At 39.4% G+C, this 12844-nt stretch overlaps 1 protein-coding gene across 5 annotated transcripts in view; it reads right to left on the bottom strand.

Moving 5' to 3' along the window:
* The window catches only part of LOC306874512 (ephrin type-B receptor 3-like), a 48223-nt gene extending 36776 nt beyond the window's left edge, over window positions 1-11447 (bottom strand). For all 5 annotated transcript variants that reach the window (XM_079424623.1, XM_079424624.1, XM_079424622.1 and 2 more), the window contains exon 1: window positions 11128-11447. In XM_079424623.1, coding sequence (XP_079280749.1) covers window positions 11128-11191 — 64 coding nt within the window. In that variant the 5' untranslated portion in view covers window positions 11192-11447. The remainder of the gene's footprint in view (window positions 1-11127) is intronic.
* Window positions 11448-12844: the final 1397 nt, after the last annotated feature.

Raw genomic sequence — 12844 nt, 5'->3', positions numbered from 1 at the left:
TCGTTAGACCTTTCTAAATGGTTGTCGGCTCTTTAACGCACAGACACAGGCTAGCAGAGTGTATGGAAGATGGTCATTGGAGTAATTTATTCATGGACTCCACCCCCGAGACTGTTGATTAAAAAAGAAACAACTGCCTGATTAGGACACATGGGCGTCTAGGTCTTTGGCGATCACATAATCATGCACTTAAGTGTTTCACTTACAGCAAATTGACTCACAGATTGTGACAGAAGGTATTAGCGATTGAAGTTCATTTCTGGGCAATTATGCTGGAGAAGGTTGATAGACAGTTGACATCCAATTCTAGGGTGCCCCATATGGCCAGGGGTTTAGATGTCTCCAAACAATTAAATAAAAGCCTTGATACATGTGAATGATTTTTTATAATTATGCGTGCAAGGAAGGGCCACTTGAAAACCTCCAGATATAAATCAGTAATCAGTGCAACTGTGCTGAGTAGGCTACAGTTCTGAAACCATTTATTCCACAACAGTCTATCTCCACAGTCTTTGCTGGCCGACCTGGGTCAGGCACAATACTTCCTGCCCGCTTCAAATCATTAACCTAGACTTTATGGGTGTCACTTGCAGCTCCTGGCCTCAACGAAAGGAATGGTGAAATTTATTTGTGTTTATTACCTTACATACACTGCCATCTGCACTCCATATTCTATAGAGATACAGTTCATCCTATCAACTATTTGTACTGGATGAACATGAGGGTGAACAACAGACGACAGAGTTTTTATTTTAGAGAGAACTGTCCCTTTAACCCCCGGAGTGGGTGTTTAAACATCATAATATTTGCATACACTGTAAGTAAATCAGGTGGAAGAGAGGTAGGCCAAAGCTAAGAGGTATATCTCCAGAGGCTGATTATGGCACAGATGCACTGATGAAGGGCCAGGGGAGGCTCCGTCTGCCTGCCCGCCTAGAACTATACTGTCAGGGGCTGACTAATGTATTATTCACCCTTCATTGATGTGTAACTAAAGCCAGCGGCTGGGGAGCCTGGGCCACCAAAACCCCCCACAGATGGTAAACCCCCGACAGGCTACTGAGCTCCATTGATTTATGGGTCTCAGTAGAGGGCCTGGTGAGAAGGCCGAGGGAGTTAGAGAAGGATGGAGGGAGGTCTGAGTTAGACAGGAGAAGGGTCACATTTTTTTTATTACAATATATGCTTTCACTATGTGGTTATGTAATTTTTAAAACACTTTTAGGCCCATATTGTGTTATAAAACACTTCCCACTCATAATCTGAATAATAATAAAATCTATAAAGTCCAAATGTGGGTGTATCTGGAGCCATCACACTAAAATGGCACAGTGAAGACAGTGGCGATAATGGAAGAACTAAGGCAAGTGGACACATGAGATAACAGAGTTGAATAAACAGGAACAGTGTACCAGAAATGAGAAATGCAGGGCTGCTACTGGGCGTCTGTTTGTAGTGCAGGTGACATGGAAGGTTATAGCAATCTAGAGTCAATCATTGACTGATAAATCAAACACGGTGGCTTTTAACGGTGTCTACACTGAACCAATAAAGTCTCTATTTTGGGGTATAAATGTACAAGTGTTGGTTTGTTGCGGTAATGTGAAGTGCCTGAGAAGCACAGAAGGCAAAGACGACGACTGGGAAAGATAATTTTATGTTAGAACGCCCTTCAATTTAGGAAGTACAGGTGCTAAGAGATGCAATTGACAGGTATCGAGATAATGAGAGGTCTGGGAATTTTCTGCTGTTGTTCTCTCTCACACACACGTAGATCCACTAAATCCAGCACGCACACAAAGATAGACATGCCGTCACGAAGACTCGATGGCCTCGACTCTAATTACAGACCTGCTAACCACACCTTGACTGCCTGGAACCTACACGTGAACTTCTGCATTTCAGGTACCTTACATCTCTTGGTGGTCTCAAATCAGGATGAGTTTGACATGGAAGCGCTAATCATAAGAACCACAGGGCATGTACTAAACCGTGGCGTAGATTACTCATAGGAACAAGTCAGCTGCACAGGAGTTCCATCACTGGAGGACTGACCATATTTACTGGTGACAACCCTGTACTTATGAGTAGTGCATGAATGGACATGCTTCCCTAAGTCTGAACTTCATAACCTGAGGGCAGGCGAGTACAAAGATGCAAACGGATGACACAAAGAACAAAGAGATAAGAAAACAGATTGCTCATCCTTTAATAATAAACATGTATGTAGTGCGCTGACGACAAATTTAGTTTTCAGAAATCTAATGTGGTAGGATATGTATTTTCCAACCATTTCTGCATTCCGGAACACTCAAACTTTTAAACAAACAAGTTGCTCGCTCTATGACCGACCATCTGTCCAGGATGGTGCCCTGACTTTGGCCCGAGACACCGGGATGGGCTCCAGCATCCCCGCTCCCTACATTGTATAAGCGGTTTGGAGAATGGATGGATGGATGATTGGATGTTTCTAGTTGCTGCGGTGACATAGCAGTTAGCAAACATTGTACAACACTTTAAATCATGGCTCATTTCCTCTTCTGAATCAATAAAAGTGGCAAAAACTCTTAAGTTAAAAGAAAAATCTCTAGATATTACCCCCTTGATATACGTAAGTATATCTTCATGTTTATGATGCCACTACAGTGTCTTGATTAATTAACCAGGCACAAAGCTGCGCCCAGTGTTGAACTCTATAGATTACTCTTAAGTGCTTTCCTACTTAGCTAGCTCCTTCAGACCAAGCTGTCTCAAATTGAAGGAAAGATTTATGAATAAGTAAGAAGAGTGACAAACTGCTTGCTTAATTAACCAAGGAAGGGAAATCTAGTCCCTAGACATTTTGATCGCCACCTATTTTGATGGCAAGGCAGCATCAACAACCATCTCCTCTCGGCCTGCCATATTGACCGATGGCTGGCTAAATTGAATCGCTAATCATCACCATCCTTTTAGGTCATTTCCCAGAGGACACAAAGGGGCAAAAGTGGCAATGAAGCTGTTTCACTGTGGTGCGTCTCACACCCATGATACAAATATGGCCCCTCAGTTCACCATCCCCATCTGGCCATGGGATATTTTAATTTGTTTCTAGTGCCAGCTCCATTTCACGTCAATATGCTTGCTTTCACACCCCACGAGACTTTGCGTCACGTCAGCATGCTGATTTTATTCCTGTTCTTAGTTAGAGACCTCTGCTTGACTCTCATCCAAGCCGTGCATGAGATGACAATGGTTTGAGGCTTTCGCAGCTTCATTATTTCACATAAGATGTCAAGAGTGGGAATCTGCACTGAGACTTTCTTAAAAGCCACGGGCAATGTATCAAGAGACTAAATTTGTCAAATCCATCCCGCAAGAGCTTGACTTTCATTGCTTATAGACACACCACTTAGCTCCCATAGGATACTGTGACAGGATAGAGTTGTAGGAACACACACACAGAGTCACAAATCTTATCATTGACTGGATACAACAAAGGTGGGTAAATAGGCCCTGTCCCCAAGCTTCTAGACCTGTTCTGGGATTCTGATATCACTGTAGGGGTGAGATAACAGATAGGAAAAATAATGCCACAATTAAAATTATCTCCCTGATAATAAACAGCCACATAAGGTGCCAAGGGAGAGCAGGGGAGAGGGAGAGCTGCAAAAAGATGGTGGGAAAATGTAGAAAAGAAGGGATGTGGAACAGAGAAAAGTAAACAGAGTAGAGAAAGAGGTGCATTGTTTTTAGCCTCTCTGTCTGGATAAAGCCCACCTGTTGGGGGGAGAGGTCTCTGAACTTCCCACACTTGTCCTCTGGGTTTTCTCCAGGTTGTCATCCCTTTTACAGTCGACATGCATCTAGATGGTGTTGCAGCTTTACAAATGAGCATACCAGTGAAAAGAGTGACAGTGTCAAGCCCCCAACTGTTGCGACATAAGAGATAACATCTGTCTGTTACACTGGAAAGCTATTTTTCCTGCCTCAAGAGTTTATTCATTCTGTATGCAGCCTGTAACCTTCTTTTCTACTTTCCCGCTGTCAGGTGGACCCGATTTCATGTGCAGGCTCAAGACCGTCATTGATTGATGCTCGCCGGCTTTTCAGATTCATTAAAAACCCTTGCATATACCTTGCCCATCAAGAGTTTCTTAGGCTAGCTCAGAAAAAGAGAGTGATAGGTAGAAAGACGGAAAGAGAGAAAAGGCAGAAACAATGATCTCCTCTCAGGCATAGCTAGGCCGAGCAAGTTAAATTTAAGAGGCAGAGATAGATCCATGGCAGCTGTCCAAGACCGAAGATGAAAACTCTCTGCTCTCACTGTCCTGAGCTCTACCTCAATTCCCACTGCATTCATAACCCCATCTGACCAGCTCCCATGTATTTCCATTGTCTCTCCTCTCAGCACCTTTTCAGATTAACTGCTCAACCAGTACTGTACCAAGTGCCTTTTGGATACTGGACAATTCTCTTAGTCTTTCTCTGTCCCTTTGTTCGCCTATGTCCTCATCTCTCCCGTTCAGGTTGAGGGCACTTTAATAACAGATAAACCACTCGTCGTGGTTCGCAAGTGACTTGAGGGAGGGGGGGTGCCCGGCATACCTTATATCAAGGGGTATTCAGTCCTCCTCTTAGAGATCTACCATCTACCTTTAGTGCTGTAACACAACTGTTTTTTTTTTTTAATCAACACTCAAAACTTTGATTATCTATTTCAGGTTCTGGGAGTATAGTTAAGGGTTCAATTGAACAGTAGATCGCCAGGAGCACGACTACCTGCCTTATATCTAATGCCTCTAATGTTCTTTAGACTTGGGACATGACTGGAAAAGGGCAGTTCTGAGGTTGCTGCAGAAACATGTCATTTCATCTCCAGGGTTGCTCTTGAGACATGACGAGCGCCCTTTTTCCATGGCAGTTCTGGCCTATGCCAGCTGCACAGGAAGTTGACCGGAAGATCACTGGACAGATACTATATTCTAACTCATTGGATCTTCTATCCTGTCACTCTTAATAAGCTGGTAATGAGAAGCTCTAGAAGGCTTGGCACATTTCGAAAGGGCAGTTGCCAGAAAGGCTAAGTGAGAAGGAAGTGTGATCAATCAAGCCTGACAACAAGCTATAAATGAATCAGTCACAAAATATTAATTCAGAATCCCTGATTGGATGTGTATGGTGACCCTGCTGAAACTGAATGTGATGTTAGAGCAACAGAGAGAAAAAACATATCGGCTTATACTTCCAGAAGCAAAGTCATTAATAAATTACATAGAACACTGTGCAATATCTTAAGTTCATACTCAAACAAAAATGTTATCTGCACAGTGAGATTGCCATCAATGTCTTGAAGGAATTCACCAAATAACAGTGTGGCACATGCATACGTGGCACTTGCTTTACATTTACATGAATCGTCTGATCCACTTCCAGCAAGCTGAATTTCAAAACACTCGAAGTGCAGCTAAAACAGAAAGACTTGCAATGCCCTCAGGGACTTTTACGACACACACTATTTCACAAGTACCTGCATTTGCACCGTGCCAAAGTGCCATTGCTCTCACCTCGAACACCAAATGAAGAGGTGTCAGATCACGTAAGCATTAAAAGAGTTAATGTCTAACACCAGTTAATTTTGTGTTGTCGGCTAAAACAAATGATGCTTACATAAGCATACAAAAAAATGTTGGTAACACTTTATTTCACTGTGTCCTTGCTACATGTACTTACTATAGAATATAGTATAACAATAAACTTTATACAATAAATTTTATAACAATAAACCTAAACCAAAACTTCATACTAATCCTAACCAGATAGAAAGTACATGAAGTTAATTAATATTAATTAAATGCGTAATTACACCATACAAGAAAGTATAACCACCAATATAGTTATTGCAGATGTTGAAAAAATAAAGACTGATAAATATCCAAAATGCTTTTTGAACAATATTTAAATAATGTACCATTTTAGTTTACAATTATTTTACAGTAAGAACAGTAAGTGTTGTATTTTTACGGATTCATGAAATCTATAAATCACAACAATAAAATATTCCAGCCTTTTCCTCTTCCTCAAATATTCCCAAATGCAAAAAATAAACCAGTCAGAACATTTCTGTAGATACACGCATTAACAAAATGAATGGCTAAGAAAGTCCACAGATGTGTAACTGAACAGCATGACTCAAAAGTGCAAATTCAAGTCTAGATTTAACAGAGAGGGTAAAGGGCCAGTGTGCTTTTGGGCCGCTGCCTGGGGCTCTCTGTGTTTGATGTGGAGATTAGGAGCATGTTTTAACCATCTAGAGGCCTGTTCTGATTGGTAGCGTGAAGTTTAGAAGCCATCATTAGCCCTAACACCCCCCCACCCTGTTCGCACATGTCCGTATTGCTAATCAAAGCAGACATTTCCACCTAGTGTTAGCAGTAGCCATTTCTTGCAGGGCTTCTAACATCACACATTCCCCCAATTGAACTACGGTTGAGAACTAGCACAGTATCTCTCTAACAGTTTGTCAGTTCACTATCACTTAATACAAGCTTTTCGTTTGTTTTTGGGTTTAAAAGCTGCATTTATTTCATTATTATCAAAGATCTCTTCTGCTTTATCAGCAGAGCAGGCCAGACTGGTTTAAAGCTCATAAACATTGTCCAGCAAAGGATGAAACACACTGTAGCAAAAAGTCTGGAAGCTTTTCCAAACTCCTACTTGCTGAACGTCTTCACTATAGAGTAATGGCTATGACATTCTTGTAAAAATGTGTTAGCCATTTCTCAGCAGTATAGCAGACTACATGTGTGTGTCCGATCATATGTCATCTGCATGGTCAGAGCTCACATTGTGTGCTACGTTTAGGTGCTTTGTATACTACACGCATATAGAAATATGGAGCTGCTTTTATATGGTGGTTTGAAACTGAAGCAAATCGTTTTAAACAACCACCATGTCACAAAATGCTGCTAGTTTTAGATTTTACAGAGGTACGATCCTCAAGTGTCCATAAAACACATCTTATAACAGTCATAGATGGTGCACGAATGTGACAAATTTCAAAAGCATTAAAAAAAGTAGTTTCTGGGCAGGGAAAAACTCTCTGCTGTGTTTTTTCTAATCAAATTGGCTCTGACTGCAAATTCACTGAACCAATGCACACAAGCAGTCCGACTCCAAAATTTTTAAACTTTTTTAAAAATCCCTGTGGCTGAGTTGGAGAGGGAAAACCATTCAGATGGAAAGAAAAAATTATTGTTCCTGTCATCATGTGACTTTGTTTGGGTATTCTGCGCTGCTGCCCCCCTTTTCAATGGGCGTTTTGGTAGCAGATATATTCCCTGCCAGCGCCACCCATCTTGCTCCTGACCAACCGAAGACAGAAACCAAGCTCCGATGTCTCTTTTTCTCTCAATCCCTCTTTCTTTCGGCCTATCTTTTGCTCTCTCATTCCGCTTCTGTAGCTGCAGACAGCACCGAGGGGGGGGTTTGGCAGTGTTCGGGCCCAGACATTCTTTCCTCACACTATCGTGAGTGTCAAAGACCTATTTTTCTATAAGGCCTTTGCGTCAGCTGCCAGGATGGTCCTTTTGAGTGGACACTCCAAAAGGAACAAATCGTACATTCCAGTCAGCGTCCAGTCCACTTCTTCATCAATTAACAGAGCACTTGGTTAAATATTGCCCTTCAGCGCACGTTATTGTTCCACGCTGGGCTCAGAATGCTGTCAAATTTTCCAGCCAAAGCATTCCTGCGTTCAAAAGGTTATCAGTGCCAATGTTTATAGGCTAGCGGTGCGAGCTTACACGGACCACCACAGTAAGCCACTCGTGATTCTGCCTGGTTTTCATAGCATCTTTAAGCCTTGAGTCTGAGACCCCTTTGAGCTCCTTATGAGAGTCTGAAACAAAGCCAGGGGACCCTATCCTCTGTTTAACATATTACCTTTCCATGGCTCTCGCTCAAAACTAATATATAAAAGCAAAAATATTTATTTCATGAAAAAATAAATGAATAAGCAATTAAATATACTACACAAAGGGAATGACTACAAGGCTGCACACTTAAGTTCTGTGGCGCATACATTAAATGCAGGCCCACCATCAGAAACAGGGAAACGTGTCCCACCCAATAATCAGAATGGGGTTTTCTTAAACTTGTACATTTGGGCCTCTCCAATTTTGAATATTTGGTTACATTTATAGATAAAATAGATAGGCAAGGTCAAAAAAACACAGTTTAGCAAAACAATTTACCTATAACTTTCTTTGATTATTTTACTAGACCGAACTGTGCTCATTTAAAACGGCTTTTCTGTAATTGACTAAGTTGAGAAAAGAGCCTCTCAGCGGAGTGTAGGCCGTGTGTTTGGTGTGAAGAACAGATCAATGCTTTGACCTCTTTTTCAACCTTTTGACCGCAGATTTTACAGATCGATGAAGTCGCATCGATTTACAGGATTCGGGTGTTGCGCTCAACAGCTGTCATAATATATAGCCTACTACTAATACTGCTATTAATAATAATAATTATTATTATTAATTTATGTTATATTTACAAGCTATTAAAATAATAGCAGCGGAAAAATAGCTAATAGCGATGTACCTAGTCTATAAATTACTGTCGTTGACAACGACAACGTAAGTCAAAACATCAGAACCAAGATTTTAGTCTAAATTGTTTATGCTTAAGGCTAAAATTCATGCGATGTGACTGTCACGATTTCTTTAGCGTTTTTCATCATTTATTGTTTGCCATCAGCAGTTCTATAAATAAATGGTTACTAAAAGTGCAAACATTCTCAGTAAATGCAAAATGGCAAAAATGGTTTAAATAAAATGGACACATCCTGGCCTATAACATGTCAGCTTTCCAAAAAAAAGAGAGTGAATTGAATTCTAAAAATACAAATGAATGTTTTGCTTAGGCCTCTCTTCAAGCTCATTTTACGGCTCTTTTGCAGTGAATGTGGCCTGTAATTATTCTCTTGTTTCTCATGTTAATGCAGTTTAGCCCCCCAAAATGAGTCTGTTATTTAGTCAGTAAGGGCTCTATCTGCGTTAACTGCGTTTACCTTTGAATTACCACTTCATTGGGACATGAAGAAGATAGATATGCTACAAAACAGCAGAACATTTTCCTACAGGCGCAGGACGCTTGCTTTTAATGACTAAAATATTGTAAATACATTGTATGTGGGGTGAAAGATAAACAAGAGTAAATTCAGTATTTTAAGCACGTTGATTTGTGAGGTCAAATGGTCTACATCATTCTCACTATTTTACCATAGCTCCGATGAGATCTTAATCTACTGTATTTATCTCAGAATAAGTATACAGGACAAAATATGTTTATCATACGCTTATGTGCTAAATAATAAGTACAGTAGGAATTAAAAGCAATGCTTTGACTGATTGGACAAGAAGAGACTCACTTGTAACTAATTCTATATAGGCTACAGGAAAAATCAGAAATGCATTAAAAATCACATTTTAAAGCATGTTGGACAGCTTTGATCCCCTTTTTTTATACAGTGGGCTCTTGCATTGGGAAAATCTTTAGGGCCCAAGAATATGGCATGAATGTTGTCAGCTAGAACACTAGAATATTAATTAAAATCGTAAAATCTATTAGTATAAATGGAGACATAAGATGAGTCTTAAGCCCTAAGCAATATATTGAGTCATTTGAGTCGCTGATTAAGTTATTTTATTTTTATCACGTTTTGTTAAATTATGCTTTTCATTAATATATATATATATATATGATACTTAACAATTAACGGTAATAAGTAATAATAAGCTCTGCATGGTTTTCGAGATGCTTTCGAGCGTACAGCAATATATCAAACAATATAGGCTAGTAATCGACTGCGCCTTTCATATAAACATTCACTCATTTTGTTCTGATATATTATCTGACAAAATTATAAATCACGCAGCGAAGTTTTTTTTAAAAATAACTTTTACAAAGCTAATATAGAAATATACACCACGGTGGGGGAAACTAATAAATAAAATTAACTAAACAACCCGTATGAACTCCTAATAACTTCCCGCATTCAACATCCGTCCACTTCACTCATTAAAACATTCAAATAATAAAAAAAATAAAGAAGGGAACCAACATATCCTCTCATTTTCTAATAGTGTGTAGATAGTAGCCTACTAATCCAACATTAAGCAGTAAAATGTAAGGCAAGCCTTTTCATCTTTTATTTATTTATTTTAAGATTAACTGTGGCTAAAGAGGCTAGTTATATCTCGACATTAATACTATACGAGTTGTATTAAATAATAAGTGCTGTTTAAAAGAATTTCACTCACAATAGACAAGTCTGAGCAGCAGTACAATAAGCAAGTGTCCACGATTTCATGCTTGTCGCCAATTGTATGGTTAAAAAATACCAATAAAAAAATAAATAAATCGACATTGTTGTTCTCCCTGAAAATCTATTAAGCGCCCATTCATTTTCATCTTTATTGGTGTCAAAAGGTCCCCCGGTCTAATGGGGGTCCAGACTTCGAAGAATTAATTGAATCAAAAGCCAACTAAACCACCGATCTGAGTCATTATGAAATAAACGAATCATAATTGTGATTAAAAGGCGCACGTACGCCAAAAGGGCCATAATTGATTCACAACACGGGAGCAACCTCCAGATACAAAGAAGCAAATAAAATGCCAATTTATGGGTTGCCCAAACGTCGTTGTGTTTGTTCAGAAAAATTAAAAGCTTAAAATCCACCATGTGTCTTTTGAGGAACCTGGATTTGCATCTTGACTGACAGAGAGACTGTTGAAGTCGGACTCCCTGTAGAGACATTTCCTTTACGAAAGACAGAAACTATTGTCTTGGTGAAAGAAAATAAACAACAATTAGGAGGGAGAAGTACTGCAGTGTAATTGCATGTGTATTGGTTTCATTCAATAGCCATATCTATTCCCCAGGAAAGCATCGGACCGGGCGCGTGTTTCTGCATTGATTAAAATGCATGAAACTAAAACCGTAAAACCCGGTTATTATTTACGGAGTCCGAAGCGCAACTCCTGTAGACGCGCATCAATAATATCGACCCGTGACTTGCCTCCCAGACTCTAGTTTGGGTTGATAAGCATGGGAAAAAAAAAAAAAAAAAACGATCTTACCTTCAACAGCAGAGGACAGAGGCAGCAAAAAGCCGCATAAAAACAACAAATAATCCATTGTCATAAACCAGAGACTTCGGACATGAAAGTGGAGCTCCAGAAGTAGATTGTAAAATCCGTCAGACCCTCAGTCCAGCTTCCGAGACCCTCTTCTCCAACTTCAGCTGTGTTCTTCTCAGCTCTGTTTCCATAAACCTCAAATGCAAAAAAAAAAATAAAATAAAAAAAAATATCTAAAGCAGCACTGAAAGAGCTTTAAAACTCATCCACCGGGTAAATGCTCCTTCCAGTTTATTTTTCATCAGTGGAGAACATCAGTTTATAAATGTTGCACAGTGAAATCCCTACACGGAGAACAGTTGTTTAAATGTCCATTCCTCCTCAAATAGCATTCTGTTGTAGTCCAATAATAAAGCTCGCCCCGTATAAAAATCACCTTATAGCGGCTTTACGCGTAAAATCCCTGAGCGCGTTTCACCTTCCGAGCGCTGACCGTTCCTGCTCCTCTGCCTTTCCATGTGCACTGGAATGCTCTGAAATCAAGAAAGAGTGAAAGAGTGAGAGAGAAAGGCGGTGGGGGGAGGAGTTGTCGCTCAGAATCAGCTGTCAGTCATTCTGCTGATCACGCCCCCTGAAGATCTGGCGCAGTTGGCAGGGTGAGAGCGCCGCTCTGCGGGTTTGAGCGCTTGCATGTCTTCAAACTCGTGGAAACGAACAAACCTAATGTATATGCTCTTCTGGAAACATTGTATGTTACAATGTGCACACGCGCATTATTTTAATAATTATTAGAGTTGTACGTTTACGACAGCAAAAATGCGTAGCTAGATTTATTGCGAGATTTATCTCAAAGTAGGCTATAAGCAAAACTTGCTCGTTGGTATTGCTTAATACTTACATGCATAACTATATTATAGTAAATATTCACTGTGATGGTTTGATTATTATTATAAACAGTACAGTTTATACAGCTTGTTAAAGGTCTGGCGAAAGGCTTCAGATGTGCCACGTTGACCTGTCTGATCTTTTTTTTTTTTTTTTTTTTTTTGTCATGTTATGATTGATGACATAACCCTAAAAATACTGTTAAAATGTGTTTTACATGAAGAGGCTATATGCTGTACTTTTGCAAGCGGACTTACTCAAAGTTCTTCTCATCTTGCTTTTGCTGTCTTTTACACACTGAAATCCCGCTTATTCTCTCTGCCTTTTATAACTTCTGGTAAAAGAAGTAGATAACAATTTTGAGGCCTCCTTTAAATATTGAGACTGTATCCAAACTAAACGGGTTCTTTCTTAAAAGTACTGCTATCATTATTGCACTTTGTAAAATTGTAAAATGCAGTAGTATTTTAAATTATTATTATTATTACTTCTACTATACTGCTGAATGTTTGTTTACTTTCTTTGTTACTGTAGGTTTAAGTTCTAGGCATCACATTTGATTTTGAATAGGTTAATTTATACTTAAAAATACTATAAATTAATTTCTCAATCCATTGAATTTTTTAAATGTTATTTATTTATCTTCAGTGTTAGTTTAGCAACCAACTTTGAATCACATGCCTCGATTTCATAAATCTAAGTTATACATACAGTAGCTGCTTGTATGTTGAGTACAAGAAAACAGACCTTTTACAGCTTTCAGAAAAATGCTTTGCATGAACAAAATAAGTTAAACAAAAAGGAGACAATAAAGGAGACTATCGATTTAGTT

This window comes from Barbus barbus (assembly GCF_936440315.1).
Source record: "Barbus barbus genome assembly, chromosome: 9".
In the NCBI taxonomy this organism is placed as follows: Eukaryota; Metazoa; Chordata; class Actinopteri; order Cypriniformes; family Cyprinidae; genus Barbus; species Barbus barbus.
This window is presented reverse-complemented; position numbering and strand designations above follow the sequence as displayed.